This window comes from Panulirus ornatus, chromosome 36 (genome assembly GCF_036320965.1).
Source record: "Panulirus ornatus isolate Po-2019 chromosome 36, ASM3632096v1, whole genome shotgun sequence".
NCBI lineage: Eukaryota > Metazoa > Arthropoda > Malacostraca > Decapoda > Palinuridae > Panulirus > Panulirus ornatus.
In genome coordinates this window covers 9,523,263-9,544,074 of record NC_092259.1, presented here as the reverse complement: position 1 = coordinate 9,544,074, position 20,812 = coordinate 9,523,263, and the positions used below count along the sequence as shown (strand labels likewise).

The 20,812-nt window shown below is 39.2% G+C and overlaps 1 protein-coding gene and 1 long non-coding RNA gene across 6 annotated transcripts in view; both read left to right on the top strand.

Moving 5' to 3' along the window:
* Nucleotides 1-15,607, top strand: part of LOC139760317 (BBSome complex member BBS4-like) — a 30,266-nt gene extending 14,659 nt beyond the window's left edge. For all 5 annotated transcript variants that reach the window (XM_071683317.1, XM_071683319.1, XM_071683318.1 and 2 more), the window contains 7 exons: nt 548-701; nt 5,631-5,753; nt 6,329-6,500; nt 8,015-8,142; nt 9,667-9,750; nt 11,627-11,770; nt 12,941-15,607. In XM_071683317.1, the coding sequence (XP_071539418.1) occupies nt 548-701; nt 5,631-5,753; nt 6,329-6,500; nt 8,015-8,142; nt 9,667-9,750; nt 11,627-11,770; nt 12,941-13,237 (1,102 nt within the window). In that variant the 3' untranslated portion in view covers nt 13,238-15,607. The remainder of the gene's footprint in view (nt 1-547; nt 702-5,630; nt 5,754-6,328; nt 6,501-8,014; nt 8,143-9,666; nt 9,751-11,626; nt 11,771-12,940) is intronic.
* A 1,973-nt stretch (nt 15,608-17,580) lies between these two features.
* On the top strand, nt 17,581-18,898 carry LOC139760319 (uncharacterized). The gene is made up of 2 exons (XR_011715310.1): nt 17,581-17,645; nt 18,814-18,898. It is a non-coding gene; the product is annotated as an uncharacterized lncRNA (long non-coding RNA).
* The last annotated feature ends 1,914 nt before the right edge of the window (nt 18,899-20,812 follow it).

The following is a 20,812-nucleotide window of genomic DNA, read 5'->3' as shown; positions in this document are numbered from 1 at the left end:
GAAGTATTCTTTCTCCCCTATCCCAGGGATATATATATATATATATATCCTTTCCTTCCTTCATACTATTCGCCATTTCCCGCGATAGCGAGGTAGCGTTAAGAACAGAGGACTGGGTCTTTGAGGGAATATCCTCACCTGGCCCTCTTCTTTGTTCCTTCTTTTGGGAAAAAAAAAAAAACGAGAGGGGAGGATTTCCAGCCTCCCGCTCTCTTCCCTTTTAGTCGCCTTCTACGACACGCAGGGAATACGTGGGAAGTATTCTTTCTCCCCTATCCCCAGGGAAATATATATATATATATATGGTATGGAAAAAAAAAAATATATATATATATATATTTTTTTTTTCCATACCATTTGCCATTTCCCGCATTAGCAAGGCAGCGTTAAGAACAGAGGCCTGAGCCTTTGAGGGAATATCCTCACTTGGCCCCCTTCTCTGTTCCTTCTTTTGGAAAATTAAGAATGAGAGGGGAGGATTTCCAGCCCCTTGCTACCTTTCCTTTTAGTCGCCTTCTACGACATGCATATTTTTGAATGATTTTAGGTATTTTCCTGAAAATGGAGATCTTCACACTGCTCTTGGCCTCCTGTACATGCAGACTGGGAAACATCAACAAGCGTTTGAGCATCTAGGTACAACTCTCACCTTTGATGCTAATAACACACGAGCAATTCTTGCTGCTGGGTCCATGATGCAGGTGAATTTCAGTCTCAGCGCACTGTTCTTTGTTTATACATTAGACTCCAGTGCATTACGTTGAGTTTTATGACTTGTATATTTGATGTGTTTCTGCACAAAACTTATTTTGTACTTTCTGGCTGATGTACAGATGTAGTTTTAAATCACTGCTTTGTTTGATCTAGATAGCGTTACTCTTTGTTTTGCCTCATATTATTACATCTGTAAGAGAACCAAACTTACTAGAGAAGGAAGAGACAAGGAGGTAGAGGAGGACGGTAAAGGGAAAGGAAGGAACTTAAGATGCATTTTCGATGTTGAGCTATTTTGTAACACAAGTTGTTTTTTATCACTTGTGTTACAAGCTAGTGTCTGAAAGTTACTGCATAATGTTTAGCTGTCATGTACAGTTCAGTGAAAGCAGAGGAAACTACCCACAGCCAATTCCCACATAACTGCTCCTTTGTTTACTTTTGACTTCTCATGTTCCCTGATTTAGCCCATTGACACACATCAACCTATATACCATATCACTAACTCATTCAAGCTAACGTAAGCTTCTCACCCTCTGGAGGGTTTAGCCCATGATAATCCAGGGCCTCATTCACTCTATCCCTCAGTCTCCTCCTTTCCTCTCCACTTGCTCCAAATACTTCTGACGCAGATCTTTCTCAGACTCTGCACCCATCCTCCCCAAACATATGAACCATCTCAGCACACACTTTAGCCCACTCAGTCAGACTGCTTTCATGGCCACATCCCTTTTAGACTCTCATATCTTTCTTACACAGTCAACTCACCTCACACCACATATCATTCTCAGGTATTATTATTCCAGCTTATCTGCCCCCTTCATATTTTATACTTTCAAGGCTCCAAGACTTGCTTTCATACATTACTCTTAGGACTACCATACCTTCATACTAACTGTACCTTCTCCATATTCCATAATGTGCCAAGAACTTTAGCTCCATCTTCCATTCTGTGGCTCACTGTAGCCTACTGAGTTCCATTCACTGCCGTATTCACTTCCAGGTACCTGCGGACTCCACTTTCCCCAGATCCTCTTCATTTAAACTCGTGCTTAAACAGTCCTGTCCCCCACTTTTTCCCACCCCACCTTAGTGCACCTAATTACCTTATTTTTATTCACATTGAATTTTAATATTTTTCTTGTAAACACCTTGTCATTAGTCTAAGTACTTTTTGGCATCTGCCATCAGAAGCATGTCATCTGCAATTCACCTCCTTGACCAACACCTCTAGCATGCTGCAGAACCTGCTCCTTGCTCAAAGACCTTTATATTTATTCTCCCACACCATTTTATCCATAAATATATTAGGTAGCTGTGGTGACACTGCACATCTTTGATGTAGATCCACCTCTGTTGTAAACCATAGCTGTCCTCCCCTTCCTACATGACACTTTTCTTGCTCTCCAAATAAAAAAGATCATGCATTTAGTAGCTTTCTGTTAGCTCCTTCCATAAGACAAGCCTATTATATGCTTTCTCTAGATGCATAAATGCCACGTTCTAGTCCATATCTTTCTTTATCTTATAATCTTCAATACATATACCTGGTACATATATCCAGTCCTTCCCCAAACCACTTTACTTCTTCTTAAACAGCTGTTCCACAAATGACATTACCTTCTCAGTCATCAATTTCCCATGTACCTTTTCACCTTTCCCACAAGTCCTTAGACATCTCACCTTTGGCCATACACATTTTGAGCAGCCTAACCAACTAACTTGCAACACTGGCACAACGTTTCCTGAAAAACTCAATTGCACTTCCTTCATTTCTTTACAACACTTCATTTTGTATAAAGGCACCATTACATCATGTCTTTGTCCATTGACCATAGCCGTCTTACTCTGAAATGGTTTGGACATATGGAAAGATGAATAAGAAGAGGTTGACAAAAAAGATATATGCATCAGAAGAATAGGGGACATGGAAAAGGTGAAAACCAAGTGGATAGAGTGAAAGATGTTCTGGACAGATGGGGCTTGATTATGCAGGAGAGTGTGAGGCATGCATAAGATATAGTAAATTGGAGTGTTGTGGTATACAGGGGTTGACATGTTATCTGTACTATCAGTGAACTGAACCATGGTACATCATGTGGTCAGAAGGAAACCATGGAAGGGTCTGTGGATCCTTATTGTGGATGGGAGGATTTAGTTTCAGTGCATTATACATGACAGCTAGTTTGCACATAAGTAGATGAGGCTATTACTATATCTCTTCCTGACACTACCTTCCCAGTATGGAAAATGGTGAACTGATGTGAAAAGGAAATTCTGCATGTATGTGTGAGTTTGTGCCAAAATGGTTTGAACATATGGAGATGATAAGTGAGGAAAGGCTGATTAAGAGTGGAGAGGGCAGCAACAAGAGAGGAACCAAATTGGAGGTGGAAGGATGGAGTGAAAGATGCTTTGAACAACAGGGTCTAAAACATGCAGGAGGGCTTGAGGCACTACAGGATAGGGTTAATTAGAGTGAGGTTATATACATGGGAGCAGTGTGCTGGCAATTTCTTGCCTCAGAGAAATCCACCTGTCCTTGCTCCTGAGTTTAGCATAACTTTGGGCTGCAGGAGCCTCTGGCGAAGGAATCCTGTTATAACACCAGGACCTCTTCCAAGAAGGGATCTTGCGGTAAGAGAAATAATACTGGCTTTTTTTTTGCAATAATGCCTGTGAATAAGTCTTATTTCATTAATGTATTATTTGGTGTAGATTATTGTCAGTTTTGATTATATTTATGTATACAGTATTAGTTGCACTGTAACTCATGGCACACTTGCATAAGTTGCATATGCTTTTTTATTTTACATTTTAAGAACTATTTTGTTATGTCAGTGCTTCCATTATTATTGCTTTGCCATCATTGTTTTCATTTAGAAAGTTGATGTACTTCTTATGTGTGACTCTTGTTTTAATTTCCATGAGTTTACCTGTATTTTGATGCACACATATGATTTTGGCTTTGAGGTGTTGGTGGAAAAAATCATCGCTTTGAGTTTCCGTTGATCTTTTTGTGTCAGCTGGCTATGTATCATCAAACAACCCAAAAAAGTTCTCTGCAGTCTCACTGGTATGTATTATTATTTATTTTTGCAGGTAAGAGTATTGCTTCTTAGAATATACTGTAGTGTGGAAAAATAAAGTGAGGGAGACCATGTTTTTTATTATTCTCTCTCTCTTACTCTTTCTCCAGTCATGGACAAAAGTTCACATCAGCGCCAGGCCTTAATTGAAGTATAGAGAAAATTATGAAATGGAAAAAGAAAAGACAAGGGAAAGTATTTATGAAGTTTTGAGAAAGTGAAAAATTTGTCTTTTGAAATGTGTTAGGTCATAGATATTAGGAAAGACATGAGAAGGTAAAAAGAGTTTCAAAGCTTCGACTTACAGGGAAAGAAGCAGGTATCAAAACGGCTCACCCTTGAGTTGCTGATGGCCACACAATAATCATGTGATGAAGCAGCTTGCTGAGTATTTGTGTGGTCTAGCTAGTGGTGTAGGCAAACAAGCAGCCAGCTCTCGGGAGCAAGAACCAAAGCAATACCTATAGAAGAGGGAAAGTGAACCATCATTGCGGCTTAGGGCAAGGGGGTCAAATTTGGAAGATAGAATGGGATAGTTTATGAAGCGGACTACTTTCAACTCTGTCAAGTAAGGATGCAGAGTTAGAACAGTACTTCATACAAGGATGAATCAATTCCTCGTATAAACGGAGCAACAGTTCAGAAGAGAAGTTTCGACATCTAAACAGGCAGACTTAGCTATTCATGTAATGTGGGGCTTCCAAGAAAGAGTGGATGTTACAGTAATGTTAAGTATGTTCATTAAGTCAAGAGGTGGAATTACAGAACCATCAAAGAGAGATGAGAGTTGTGTGGTTTTGATAGATGGGTAGAAACTGGGTCTTGAATCCAAGGCATTAAACTTAACAAGGTTTTGCATACCCCACAGAGATAACCTGTGCAATTTTGAGTTTATTGAGGAAGCCATGTCAAGATGAGATGCATATTGATTGAGAGAAGAGGGAGCAGAATTGAAGTATGTGGATAAATGCAGTGTTGAGTTGTCAGTGTATGAGTGCATTGGATTATTTGTGGAGGAGAGGAAATTGTTGAAAAAATGAGAAAAAGTGTAAGGGACAGGACAGAACCTTGAGGGACACTGCTGTTGATGTCGGAAATGGGGAAGGCTGATCCATCAACAACCGCAAAGATAGATCAGCCAGAGAGAAAGCTAAATTCAAGGGAGCAAAGTGAGGGAGGGAAGCCCATACAATGGAACTTAGAGATGAAGCCTTCAATGCCACAGCCTTTCAAAAGCCTTAAATGTGTCAAGGGCAACTACACATGACTCCCCAAAATCTTGCAGGGATGATGACCAGACATTAGTAAGTAGGAAAGAATATCACCAGTGGATCTTGCCTTATGGAAGCCATGCTGGTAATTAGAGAAGACTGTGATTTTTGAGGTGTTTAAGGATATGCAAAGTTTGATAGTGTACTAAGGAAATGCTACCCAAGCCATACATGTCTATCAGCGATTTGAAAGCAGGAAAACAGAAGTATAGGTGTAGATAAGCAGGTGATATATCTGTACAGGAAGCAGCAAATTGTATGTAGGTGAAGTTATACAGTGCCCTTTCATATATCTAGTGGTAATATGGTATTGATATATTTTCTTGTAGTTCTCTGATAATAATGCATCAGCATACAGTTCTCTTGGTTGTGCTTGACACAACTTTTTGATAATTGTAGTATATATAGAGGAATCATAATCCCGATGTATATGTGTGAAGTTTTTGGTTTGATGTTTGGATATTTTTGCTGGGGTGTTTTTCAAGATTCTGTATTTGAAATATTACTGATTGTGTTAAGATCTCTTTTCCCTTAATTTTTCATTGCATATTCCCAGAGCCACCAGGACTTTGATGTTGCGCTGGCCAAATACCGTGTGGCTGCCCAGTCTATTCCAGAATCTCCTCCACTCTGGAATAATATTGCCATGTGCTTTTTTGGGAAGAAGAAATATGTAGCAGTGAGTATATTTTATGGAAAGGAGTGTTTTTTGAGTTAATGCCTTACATTAAGTTTGAGTGGCAGACAAAACTGCGATGAAATTACAGAAAAAGTTATATATCCTATTGAGGAGGATGTTATTAGATTTTGATGGAAAAATTGGTAAATAGCAAAGTACAGATGAAGAATCTTGGTGGAAAAAGGCATATTTTAGAGAAGACCAAAATCAAGCTTAATCAGCTGGCCAACAAATGGGTTAGACCATTGTTAGAAAAGCAATCAAGGAGCTAAAAAAAGATATGGTTTGATGATGTTTGGAATAAATGAGAACCATATCCAGCCTATACTTGTGGGTGTAAACATAGAAATGTGTGTGAGGGGAGAATCTTACAGGAGGATTTTTTTTTTTTTTTTGTAAAACATAGAGTTAGAAAGGTACATGTGAAAAGATGATTTTTCATTTGTGGCATATGATTTTGAGATACATCTGTTCAAATTAGAAGTACTTGTAAGTATGATGTATGGCCATGTAAAATATTTTGCATTTTGAGTTGTATGGTTTGTGTCAATGCATTTATTGTATTTTGTCTCTAGGCTATAAGCTGTTTAAAGCGAGCAAACTACTTAGCACCATTTGACTGGAAGATTCTTTACAACCTTGGATTGGTTCATCTCACCATGCAGCAGTACACATCAGCATTCCATTTCCTCTCTGCTGCTGTCAATCTGAGGCCTACAAAAGGACACATCTTCATGCTTCTAGCCAGTATGTACATGATGATATGTGGTATCTGAAGACAGACTGTATGTTTCTAGCTCTTTACGTGTAGAGGTAGTGCATAGTAGATAGAAGAGTAGAATAGGGGAACATGCCTGAGGAGAATACAGAGAATACAAAGAGGCTTGTTAAGAAAGACGTACTGTGACCATCCACCAGCCAGACAGTGGTAACCAAGTAAATAAGCCTAAGGATTTGGCAAGGTTTACCATCAACCATTGAATAATCATCCTTTAAGAAGTGGTCTCTCAGGAGTTGTAAATCTTCATGGATCCATTTTGTACCCGGTTGAACTACTCCTTTGCCTTTGTAGATGGTTTACATTACTCATTCCAAAACATGTGACAACAATGTAAGAATTGTTTTCGACATTTGATTCTGATTGAGTTGTTGAACTGTGCTCAGGATTTTTAGCATTAGCAGCTATAGTACAAATGTTATTTAGTTTGTTTTTTGCACGCACGTTTGTTTTTTGCATAGCTCATTTTATTTTATGATGATTTTGATATGGAAGACACTTTAAGGCTTCCTAATGGTCCCTGTTTCTTGTGTCTTCTTAGTTACAGAAACTGGGTAATGCTTTAAGCATCATACCAAGGTCAGCAACTAGTTTCTTCTTGCACCATTCCGTGTTAATATTCATTTAGTTGTGTTTTCTTTCAGTACTAGTACCTAGAATGGATTTTATTTCTATTTTGGTCATTTTATATAGATATACTAATTTAGATGGAATCTGCACTGCTAGATCAGGTAATTAAGCTGAAATCGAATGAAACTGATCTGCAAATGGCTTGGAATAAAAACCTATGGTCTGGAGTGCTGTGAGTTACCTCTCCTCTGTTTATTTCTTATCTATCTAAGGCTGGTATTGTTTGTTGATGTGAGCTGCTACATCTCTTAGCAACAGATAACTAGTACTTATTTTTACTGCTGTCTCTTGCGACATTTCCTATGGCTGTTATACATTTAAAGGCACAAGAACAGTGGGAGAGGTGGACATATGCAATGAGGGAACTAAATAGGATTGATGTTTATCAGATTAAGACTTCAGAGAAATAATTTTCAGTTTTGTGCATTTGAGTAATTTTGTGTGGGATGGTAGTGAAAATATAGTCTCAAATCTCACCTGACTATCTGTACCAAAGCTTTGGGGGTATAAAGTTTATTTCAAGCTGGTTTTAGTGCATTTATTTGTAGGGGATTTTGTAGAGAATAACATACAGGCTTTACAGGAACATTTACAATATGTATGTTATACTCAGGTTTAACTCCTTATCCATCCTTACTTATATGTTCTGAACTCCTTCAGATTTTCTCTCGCTGTCTTTCACGCTTATTTATTCTGTACCAATAAATTGATTTCGTAGATTACATTTGAATATACTCTGAGCTCTTGGAATAATCAATAACCTCTGATGTGTTTCTTTGGTTAATGGCATTACCCTGATTTAAGAGTACTTAACATTTTTGTTTTGTTAACTTGTTATCTGTGTTCCAAACAGTTGCTCTTACGTACTTAGATGATGAAGAAAATGCCCGACAGGCATATGAGCAGGCCATAAGTCTAGAGGTGCGAGATCCCAGTGTCTGCCTCAACTATGCCATCTTTCTTTACAACCACGACGATAAGGTATAAATACAAATTACTTAATTTAGTGAACCTGTTTTTAACATATTTTAAGATTGTTAAGATTATCATGCAAACATAAACAAAATGTATGACATTTTGGATATCAGCTACAAAGTTTTTTCAGAATTTGGTTGAAATATAGAACTTTTGGAATTTTGCGTGTATTTAGCTGTTGTAAGTGGATGACAACATAAAGAACTTAAATGTTATGTAGCTAGAATTGGTGGCCTTGGGAAGTCATTATGACTACAAATTTTCCAGTGCCACTAGTACACACAGTATAAGAATCCTTGTTCTTATCTTCTTTCTTGTAACCACTGAAGCATGAATGAGACAAAACATAATTAGTGGATTTCCTGATTTTTCATTACTACAATCAGAATAAATTTGTTTCATGTTCAGTTACCTGCATGGGCATTACAGTACTTCTCTTTGTGTTTTCCTGATGACTTGAAGTGACATTAGGTTTGCAAAACTTGTCAGATATTGAGTTGGATCACATATCAAGTGAAAGCCTGATTTAGCCTGTCGCAGTCTTTGGTAGACTACTACAGACAACAGGATACTGTTACTCATTTCAGTTCATTTGTTAGAGGATGCTTATTATAATTTTGAAAGCCAAAGCTAAATGGTAGTACCTCTGCCATCCTAGTAGGTTGACCTGTTCATACCATCACAAATACCAGTATGGCAACCTCTTTAGTTAGTGGTAGAGAGAAACAAGATTGCTAAGTGTTTGAATGAAGGCGACTGATTTTCATCGTTACATTCCTTTGCAATGATTTTATAAATATGGTTGCTGTCATTATCTCATGATAATCAGTTTTGAATGTGCCTTACCCAAAGTAACTTTGGAAATGATGAAGGTTTAAGATCAGAGAAGAAAAACTTTTTCAAACAGATTCTTTTAAGACTTAGTTGATCCATATGTATAATTCCTTTTTCTTCTGAAGCCTGTCTAAGAATAATTACAAAAGGAAAAAGTTATTGTAAGGTGTTTGTTAACTTAATTTCATTTCCACAGTTTCCAATTTTCTAAAGCATTAAGATCAAGTATATAGCTACTGAAATGAGCTTTTAAGAAGCCCACAAGTAGATTAGTAGACTTGCATGTATTTAGCTGATCAGTTTTCTTAATGGGGCAGCTGGTGTAACAAACTGAGTTGATGGCTTGCTAATCGAACACTGTAAATTTCCATGGGTCATGTTCTTTATTTCAGTAGGCAATTTAGTCCATCTGCCTATCCTTATGCTCTCCGTTATGGAACAAAGTGGTATGCAGCTCTGACAAAATGGAAAAATCTAAAGCTTAACTAAAGGACCAGCTCATCACACTATGATAAGGGATAGTTCTAGGCCTTTAATCTATGGATGTAGCATTATGCTCATGTGCCATTATGTTGCAAAAATTTGCACAAATAATCTATCAAAATTTTGATGATTAGCAGATCATTAGAAAACATTTTAAGTGCACCAAAACATTGTTAGGCATGTGTATAGTTTTAATTCTCTATTAATTGCTAGGAAGGAGCAGTAAGAATGATCAATGAGTTTGAAGTGAGGATGGTTAAATTCCGACAGTCAACTGGGGCAGACCTGGATACTGAGGTGAGTAGTCTCCTTCCTCATGACCTCCTGCTGCTTCCACTTGTGCATCTCCTGATCATTTGCCTTCCCTGTAAATACTGTCCATACACATCACCTTTTCTCTCACTAGCAACTTTGTCATTCTACCACTCACTAACCTTTCTCACCTGCCCATTTTTCACATGCCGCCCACCTCTTTTGCACATGCTTGCACTACTTTCGTAAATAACTCCTATTCTCATTCATTCTCTCTTCATTACTCTTACCTGTTGCCATTTGCTGCTTATGGTGGCATATGTGGATCTAGAGAAAGCATACGAAAGGATTGATAGAGATGCTCTGTGGAAAGTGCAGCTACCTAGAGGCATTGAGTTTTTATCAGTAGATTAAGGCATGTGGGCAAATAGGTAGACAGTAGGGTGAGTAGTTCAAGGTGATGATGGTTCTTTGGCAGGGGTATGTGATGTCACCTGGCTTGTTAATCTTTTTATGGATGGGATGGTGAGGGTCTTCTTGGGTTGGGGGTGTTGGGAGTTGTTGATGTTTGCTAACAATGTAGCACTGGTGGCACTTTGAGAGAGAATCTGAGTTTGGAATGTATGAAAGGTGAAAGTTGAGAGTAAATGAGAATAAAAGCAAGGTATTAGGCTTTGGAGTGAAAAGAGACAATTTATTTGGATTGTGAGTTTGAATAGGGAGACCTTGGAGGAAGTGGAGTGTCTCACATACCTCGGAATAGATATGGTAGCAGATAGAGCCAGGGAGCTGAAGTGAGGACAAGATACAGGAGGGGACAAAGGTTTTGGATACATTGAGGAATGTGTGGAAAGAGGTCACTGTCCATACAGGCAAGGATGGGTATATTTGATGGCATAGTATTCCCACTGGTGCTGTATGGATGCAAGGAGTGGGCCATAGACAAAAGTGTAAAGGAATGAGTGTATATGTTGGAAATTAAATGTTTGAGGACTATATGTGGTGTAAGGATGGTAGATTTGAAGAGAATGTACTTGAGTGATTTGGACATAAGGAGAGGATGAGTGAGGAAAGGATAACTAAGAGGTTACACATGTCAGAAGTAAGGAAAAAGGAAAAGGGGGGGAACCAAAGAGGGGTGGAACGATAGAGTGAAAGATGTTTTGAAGGTTTGTAAGGGTTGAATAAGGGAAGTTAGATTGCACAATATTGTATGATGGATGTTGATTGGTATGAGTGTAAATATTTGAATAGTATAGTGTGTAAATATTGCTGAATGGAAGTTTGTATATCATAGTATAATGAAAAACAGCAAATGGTTTGACTTGAGAAAAGTAATGAACTGAGAAGTCTTCTTATTTTGAAGACCAGATATAAATGCCTGAAACATTTGCTGATAGATTTTTCATGTGTGCTTACTTGGTAAGTTAGAGCACTTACTTTTAGATTGATAGTTACTTTTGCAAATATATGCAAGGGAAAAAGTAGTAAAGAAGAAAATTACATCAAAAGAAATGTGGCAAATTAGAAACTGAATGGTACTGAAAAGGTTTCAGAAAGTATGCCAGACCATCAACAGGTCTGCACTGTGAATGTAAAGCCATCTACTATTAGTGCATACTGTCTCTTCATGCCTAATATTGATGTAGATTTTCAGTCTTTCAATTTTTTCTGCTAATGAAACACATTACATCATTATCATAAGATAATATTTTTGCTTGTTTAATCTGTCACCCTACATTCAGTATCCTTTAAAACCTTACACAATCTGCTCTTGAGGTGATTTTCATATCATGTTATTCTAAATATTTCTTTCTTTTACTACAAAAATAATGAGTAACATTATCATGCTAAGATTAGATTTCTTCTTGGTTATTTGACAGTTTATTATCAATTCCATAAAATCTTTACCATTCACCAGGTCATCGAAAATGGAGCCAAATTAGCTTCACTTCTAGGTGTAGATGGATCAGCATTTTGCAAAAAAACAAGTCGAACACGACTTGATGCTCAAGATGAAACTGCCCCACAGGAGAAGGTGTCGACAACACAAGATACATTACAGGTGAGTCTTGATACCAAGATTACTTGATTATCTCCTGCCACAGGAGTCCCTTCTATTGTTATGAGGTTCCAACAGCACTCAGGAAAATGGCCACATCCACCAGTTAGGACCATAGGTTATATGATGTAGTGTTGTTGTGAGTGCATCTATGTGCAAAGAGTGCAAGACAATTAAGTCTTTGTAATAGGTTTTGGGATATGGTATGTTGAAATGGTGTTTATAGCATTATAGGGATAAGTGATGTCCAAAGTATAGATGGGAAAGTGTGACTTGTGTTTGTTTAGGGAATGTTGCTTCTGACAGGTATATATCGAGTGGTGTTTAGAGTTTAAGAATGAGTAAGATAAGTGGTTGTTTAGATTTTTTTTTTTTTTTTGTTATTTCATTGTTTGTGTGTTTTGAGTAGAGGTTACTGAAGCATGAGACAGGGGTAAGCTCTTTACTTTTACTTGTGGTGGATGGTTAGTTATGGAGTGATTTGGATGGGAGGAGTGTAGTGCTTTTAATAGAAATGAGTGCCAAGCATGTTGAGGTGGGCTTGTATTTGGAGAATCTTTATTTCATTGTGATAGGTATTACGAGAATCTGCTTGCACAAGGTTACACTGCGAGTGAAAAATCACTTTTGGCAAGGCTGTATAGTTATAATTACACTTTCATTAAAGACTTTCCCATTCTAAGGAGTCCATCATTTCCCTACTACTGGAAGTTGTGTATCCTTAGAGCTGCAGGAGCTACTGGAAAGAGATGCTTGGTAACCCCATGTAATTAATGTGTTTAAACAGCTTATTTCAGCACTCTAACAAAAGAGAATTGAAGGACAGACACCTACCACCCACACCTGTGAAATGAATTGGTGATGGTTTTTCAGTTAGACCATACTTTCCTGATGGTTATTCAGTATTTGTTATACAGGTTAAACCATTAGAGTGATAACAGCAAATAAATAACTACACTTCATTTATTTTTGAAAAATATAAAAGCAGATGATAGGAGCTGATGTTTTATTGGCTCTTCTTCCTACAGCAGTTTGTTGTCAACCACATGCCTCCATGCCTCCTCTTGTCAGAATGCGAAACTGATCATGAAATAAGACTAATAATTTAAGTGCCAATCACTTTTATATACAAATAAGTTCCATTTTTACATAATTTACTGTTTTTCTTTTTAGCCAATGGGAGAATCCCTCCATCATTCACCGCCCCCTGCACCCGAAACCCCAGATGAGCTTGATCCACCTGAAGAAGCTACTGGTAGAGACACCGCAGTCCTTGTTCCACGTACACACAATCCAGAGCTACATAAACCTCCAACTTTTGTCTCAGAAGGTGATGATAGCCATGGTGAACATCTGGCTTCAGCTCATCTTCAATTCCAAGAAGAGGAACCACATGTGTCTAATCAGGGTGATGCTGGAGAAGAAAATTCAGTCAATCATAAACAGAATTCTGATGAATCATTTGAGTAAATTTTTCTGGGTTTCATTCTAATCTGATTCATATGGATAGAATAAATCATGCTTGAAAAACATCAAACCCAGATAATGTTCAGTCACATCATCTGATATATAACTATATTTGTAAGACTAACACAAACTGAGGGCTTGTTATTCAGGCCACTCCATATGTCGTTGTTACATTTTTTGTTTCTAGTTCATCTTTTAAATTACTGAAAATAGGCATATAAAGAACTATTTCATTATTGCAGGTCCTTTAGTTATGCCTGCTACTTATTATCTTTGTTGATGGAAACTAATGACTGGAAGACATTATCTGCCAACAGATGATGTTAATTAATTTGCACAAATTAATTTACATGATCATATCATGCCCTGCTCTCCCATATCATCTTTAGCCCTCGTTTAGGTCTTCACTTAACATTATTCCCTTGTTTATGAATGCTATGAATTAAAGTGTTCAAAGAATTCCTTCTGACCAATATGATAAGATTTTACAGTTCAGTATTTTCATTTGACTGTTATGAGTAGAAGTTTATTTCTATCAGCCACTGTAACCAGACTTGTCTGGATGTATGACAATTGTATTTTTGTCTGAAGGCATTAGAGGAAAACAGAATAACACTGAAATTCTTCTGTCTGACTTATTGTTCTTAAACTGACAATATGCAGCTTATAAATTTACGTGATAGATTTGGAGGATCATTTGCTATGTACCTTATGTTTTGATCAGAATTGAAGTACTCCTTCCTTAGTATACCATACTCTTTTCTTATTCTCTTACACATTTTAAATGCTGCCTAACTGTTGAGCTATATATATCATCCGATAATACTTTTTTGTATCTGTTGACATATATCTTTCTATTTTCTGAACCCTTCCCTCCATTTCTTGACATAAAATTTCACAAAAGTTCCTATAACAGCATTTAGATTTTGACAGGAATTCCATTATTGATTTAGATCCTTAAAGAAAGTTTTTGGTTGTCTATAGTTATCATCTGATTTACCTGTTGTGTATTCACTAACCACACAATGAAATTGAAATGCTGTGAGATCAGTTTTCCTAATTTGGATATCATTTTGATGATTCTAAAGAAAGAGTTTTTTTAATGTTTGAAATATGACACCATTTTGTAAGATTAAACTACATGTATTGACCTGTTGATGTAATTTCATCATGATTATGTTTGTGAAAATGTTATAAGCCACATGCACTGACTTACAGATGTACTGTCCTCATTTACATGTTGGTTATTCCCATGGAAATAATCTTCGACCCATATTTAGAGACTAGTGATAACATCTTTCAATGTTTTGTAAAGAATATAGGTTTATGTAATTTTTACACAAAGTGATATGGAAGGGATATTTAAGGAGCTGAATGTAAGAGCCTTAGAGCAAAGGCTAGATCTGTGGCCTATTGGGGGACATCGGAAATGAATCAGTTGCTGTTTACAGATCACATGGCTTCAATGGCAAACTCCAGAGGAAAACTCCAGAGGCTGGTGAGAGTTTACAAAATTGCATGAAAGAGAAAAGTTGAAAGTAATGTGAGCAAAAGTATGGCAATAAGGTGCAGCAGATCACTGAGAGAAGATGGTTTAGGATTTGATATGAAGGAGGGGACCTGGAATGCATGTAGGAATGAGGAGAGGGAGATGAAGAATGAGATGGAAGGAGGCCTCAGGGCTTGAACTCTTAGGAGGGTGAGGCATGCATGGGTTAGAATGAATTGAATTGATGTGGTATTTGGGAAGCAGCATGCTGTCAGTGGGCTGAACTAAGGCATATGAAATTTTCAAAGTAAATATTTGAACAGTCTGTGGGTCTTGGTTGTGGATTGTACACTCTGGTTTCCATACATTAATTGTGACAACTAGGAAGTGGATGTGAGCAAATGCAGCCATTGTTAATTTGATTTCACCTCACTAATGTGGGAGAAGCATTGTATGTATAAAAAAAGAAAGATTAACATTTTCCTGTGTTGTCTATAGATAACCTGAAAGGTTTCAGGAATTTTAGTAATGATGAAATATACCAACAGATGACCATATGGCCATTTTATAATTCTTCCTTATTGTGCTTCTTAATTGTGTTTATCAGTTATGGCATGATTTAGAAGACCTTTATCCATAGAAATGAGTTTTTGTTAAATCCATGTTTTTCAGGCTCATTTAGCTTAGTAGTTCATATTAATCATAATTCATGTATCAGTTGTTTCAATATGGCTTTTTAACAGTTTTGTAATGAAGGAAGAATTCATAACCCCATTGAATTATTCATCAGAATGCAGAGGAATATACATTACTAACTGCCTTACTGTACTCCATCCACTGTTGAACAATACCAGACTGTAACACAATAAATGGCATAGTTACTATACCCTTTTTTTTTTAACTTTAAGTGTTCTTTTAAGTACATCGGACATGTAGGCAAGAAAACTTATATGACTGGAAGTTGTATTAAGTTTTATTTATTCATTACAATGAATTCATATGCATTATTATAAAATGCAAAGAATCAGATTTCAGTTTATTCCTCAAGGAACACACAATGCCAAGGTCTTAAATAGGCCCATCTTACTTTGGATATCCCAGAATTAAAGCAGAAATAAAATACAATGTGTGGTTGAGGGCAAGGTGAGGAGGTTAGTGAGCATTGGCCTCGAGTGATCCTTTACACAATGGCCCATGTCACCCCATATGGTTAGGTAAAAGTTAGGGTAGACTAGGATGAGCCTAGTCAGTTAGGGTAGGATAGGATGAGTTTAATCCTTAATGGTTTCCATTTACACATTATCCTGTGTGGTAAGGAAGAGCATTGACTCAATTCCCCCTTTACACATTAGCCTAGTCGTACGTTAGGTTAAACAGTGTTCTGGATCGCTAAAGTAGGCTAGGCTAGGGTGAACCTCGTTGTTAACTGTTTTTCTACACATTATCGTATGTGTTGAGAATAAGTATTGACTTTCATTGTGTGATACGATTAGGGTAATCATTACTCTGGATTGCTAAAACCTCCCAACACACCTGTACACATTGAACTGTATGGTGGTTTAAGTTGAGGTTAGGCTGAGCTTTGGCCCGGATTGCTTCCTATAAACATTGGCCTGTGTGGTGAGAGTAATTTACGTCAGGTAATACATCAGCCAGATTTTCAACCTGTAATCACTGGTTTATGTGATGAGGGTGGTTGGGTTTGAGTGAGCAGTGGTGTGGAATGTTCCAGTAACAGTGTGCTTGGCAAAGTTTTGGTGCCCGACGATAGAGTATTGCTATTTTGTGTATAGCCTTTGACCAGACTTCAGTTTTAGGTGTCAGGACAAAGGCCAGTCCATCATTCTAAAGGTTTTCCTGCCCTTGTCTTAGGATCGTAAGATCGTGGATCAAGGGTTGTACTGTTGTGCTCAAGGATCATACCGACGTCTTCAAGGGTGCTTATGGGTTGTTCCGTTGTGTTCAATGGGTAGTGACTGAGTAGTTTAAATTAAATATATGGGTAATTTGGTGTGTGGCATATTGGCAGTAAATTGGTGGTCTCTAATTAGTAATGTACATTATTCCTAGTTAATTAAACCATAATTGAATAATTGTTCGTTTTGCTTCGGTATGATGCTACATTCTTATATCTGACTTATGTGCAGGCACTTGCATTTGTTGGGAGACTTTGACGACTAACTGCTAGTTAGAACATTAAAGTAGTTTTGAGAAGTGTTACAATGTATCGAAGTCATACAAGGTCTACACAATGTATTGTTCTTGTTTTGATACTCAGTATATCGGCGTACATGTTGAGAAAATACTGGATTGTCGAGAAATTCAAAAGGAATGCTATGTAATTTGTAATTGCAGCTGTTTGGTCGTTGCACTGACATTGCTGTGTTCGAAAGTATTAATCCAATTGCATTCTGATAGATTTTCCTTCAAGTCCATCTGATATTATCATTGAAGGATACAGTATCGTATCATGATTAATTATGTCTGTATATTTAAGTTAATTGTTTGTGAACGAGTGTAATAAACAGAGTCTATTCATCTGACAAGGGCATTTAGTAACTCAAAAGAGGCGGGAATTGTCAAAGTTCTAGATGTTTCTGCAATTGTTCGTTTGACTGGCTTGTGTTTAGAATATTAAGATTAATTAAAATTCAAAAGAGAAATAATTGATTTTAAGTATTCATTTAATATAAAAGATTTGTATTTATATTTATGGTACAAATATACGGAAACCTGATAAGCATATTTAAAAAACAGATGTCAGAAATATAACCCAAATCGCAGTAGGGTAATGAGACGAAAATTTGCCGGCGATTCCCTGACGTTTCCCCGTTTTCAATCTCATTTTGCTCTTAGTGCCCGGAGTGAGAGGACGTACCCAGTGTGCTGAGCTGGGGGTTTTTGGATTAGAAGAAAGAAGAGGTAAGTTAGCTACTTCAGAGGATGGGTAGAACAGCAAATTATGTATGAAAGCAGAGATATGTGTAAATGTGAGGAATTACGGAAAATAAAAGGGGTCTGGGATGATTTGTCGGCTAAGTGGTTGCCTTCATGTGTCAGAAATGGCCCAAGCTTGAGATCTCTCATGTTTCTTGCCCTTGCATGTGTCTGGTTTTGTATTTTTTTCCACTACGGTAATTTACCCACAGTGCATTACAAGCTGTTAGTACGGCTACAGGTGTGTACTGAATTTATAGCGTATATTACGGATGAATAACTCCTGAAATGCACATTACGATAAGGTAAAAGTTGCTGAATGAATTGGGATGCAAGAGTGACCCACATCTACTTACATGACTTCGGTTGTAATCACAACCCATATATCCTGTATTTCATATATTTCGATTAACTTCGATGCTGCAAATCATTTTCCGCACCTCGCTGCATTAACACACTGCACTAGTAATGCTAAAGTCGGTCGCCTGTTAGGCCGGCAGCCGAAGCCCTACATTCTCCCGCCAAGTCGCCATGTTGGATCATGGCCGATGACAACCTTTTTCCCGTTTTACGCGAGACTGCCCCTGCTAGACGGCAAATTTGCATATGGTATTCAGCTTTGTATTGGCACATAACTGGGCAGATGCTTTACAGTTTATAAAGTTTGATGATAACCGTCCGAGGTGTCGCTCCTTGCTCAACCGCCGTCGTGTGGATAATCCAAGATGGCGGCGACGTTTCAACGGGCAACTTTCCCGCCGCCGGTTTTTTTTTTTTTTTTTTTTTTTTTTAGCTGCGATTACTTTACAGGAATATGGTGAATATATCCTCGGATGAAAAATTACCAGCTTATTAAATTACCAGGTCCTTTCTTTACCGACTTGAACACTAGTGGTAACTAATTAGTTGCAAATGCGTGCTTGTGTGTGGGTGTATGACTTTTTTTTTTTTTAGCAAAGCCTTGCATAATGTATGATTTTGAATGATAGGCTTGTTTCCTATTACATAATTGAGGTATTTAAGCTAGCTTTTGCTCAGTTGTAAGGCAGTTAAGGAAATCAGATTTTCCACCCCAAAGTAGTTATTGCTCTTAGTATTTCTCAAGATTAATCAATTTAGAATACGATCACTAAGTCGCTTGTTATTGTTGCAGGCAGGGCTGTCCCCGGCTGTTGGTCCACCCGTGCTGGACCTCGCCTGGAGTTGACGCCAACGCTTCCTCGTCCGTCATGATAAGGTGAGCCAGCATTCAAACGTTTTTACCTCGCCACTCGTGTATTCCAATGTCAATGTGGGGGTATGATGACCCCAGCGACAAAGCAAAATAAATTGTATACAAAATATATATTTTTTACCTTGTATCTACTTATGTATTTATTCCAATGTTGCATTGCAGGTAGGTCGTAAAAAGGAGGGACCGCTTTACGTCAGGTAGGTCGTAAGAGGGAGGGACCACTTCACGTCGAGGGACAAGATCATCGCGCCTTGGTGAGTACCCAAATTTCGTTTTTCATATGAGGCACTGTTTACTAATAGTACAGACACAAACAGTGCGATGTTTAATGTGTCAAACCAAGAGCATCGAGGTGTATTAGTGACATTGCAGAGGTACTGTTTACCAATAGTACAGAGAGGAACAGTACAATGTTTAATGTCGCTTATATAGAGCATCAAAGCAGTTGACTGACGCTACTGAGGTAATGTTCACTGAACAGTGCAATGTTAATGTCGCAGTCCTAGGCTAAACCACGAGAGCAACTGCAAGTGACATTAGGTACTATTTAGGTATAGGAACAGTGCATTGGTAGTAACTGATCATGAGATCTAATAGTGACATTACAGAAGTACTGTTCAAAGATGAACAACTCGGTGTGGATGTCAGTAAATCAAAGCAGTTTCCCTCCCAAAGGTCTGGGCTTAGTGAGCAGAGATGGTCGTGCGACGGGTGTGCGGGGATGGCCAAGTGGGGCGGGGTGTGCAGAGGTGGCCAAGTGGATTGGATTTGCGGAAATGGCCAAGTGGGAGCGGGGATGGTCGTAGGCTGGGTGTGCAGAGGTGGCCAGGTAGATGGGTTTGCGATGGCCAAGTGGGCCGGAGGAACGGGGATGGCCAAGTGGATTAGATTTGCGGGAATGGCCAAGTGGATTAGATTTGCGGGAATGGCCAAGTGGATTGGAGTTGCGGTTATGGCCAAGTGGGCCGGGGGAGCGGGGATGGTCGTAGGCTGGGTGTGCACAGGTGGCCAGATGGATGGGTTTGCGAAGATGGCTAAGTGGATGGGATTTGTGGGAATGGCCAAGTGGGCCGGGGGAGCGGGGATGGGTGTGCATAGTTGGCCAGATGGATGGGTTTGCGGAGATGGCCAAGTGGGCCGGGGGAGCGGGATGGCCGGGTGTGCTGAGATCGCCGGGGGGAGCGAAGGTGAAGTGGGCCTGGGTGTGCAGAGATAGCCAAGTGGGCCGGAGGAGCGAGGATGGCCAATTGCATTGGATTTGCTGAGATTGCCGGGATAGCGAGGATGAAATGGACCTGGGTTTGCGGGGATGGCCATGGATTAAGTTTGCGGGAATGCCCAAATGTCTTGGATTTGCGGGGATGGCCGGGGAGTGCAAAGTTGACAGGGTGTGCAGAGGTGGCCCGAGTTGGCCTAGGTGTGCAGAGGCGGCCAAAGTTGGCCTGGGTGTGCAAAGTTAGCATGGGTGGGCAGAGGCGGCCAGAGTTGGCTTGGGTGTGTAGAGGAGAGACGGACCGAGTGTGTAGAGGCGGCCGGTTGGCCTGGGTAAGCAGAGTTGGCCTAGGTGTACAGGGGCGGCCCGAGTTGGCCTGGGTGTGCAGAGGTGGCCCGAGTTGGCCTGGGTGTCCAGAGGTGGCCCGAGTTGGCCTGGGTGTCCAGAGGTGGCCCGAGTTGGCCTGGGTGTCCAGAGGTGGCCTGGGTGTCCAGAGGCGGCCTGGGTGTGCAGGGGCGGCCAGAGTTGGCTAGGGTGTGCAGAGTTGGTCTGGGTGTGCAGGGCCCCTGGCCAGGGTTGGCCTGAGTGTGCAAAGTTGACCTGGGTGTGCAGAGGTGGCCGAGTTGGCCTGGGTGTCCAGAGTTGGCCTGGGTGTGCAGGGGTGGCCCGAGTTGGCCTGTGTGCGCAGAGTTGGCCTGGTTGTGC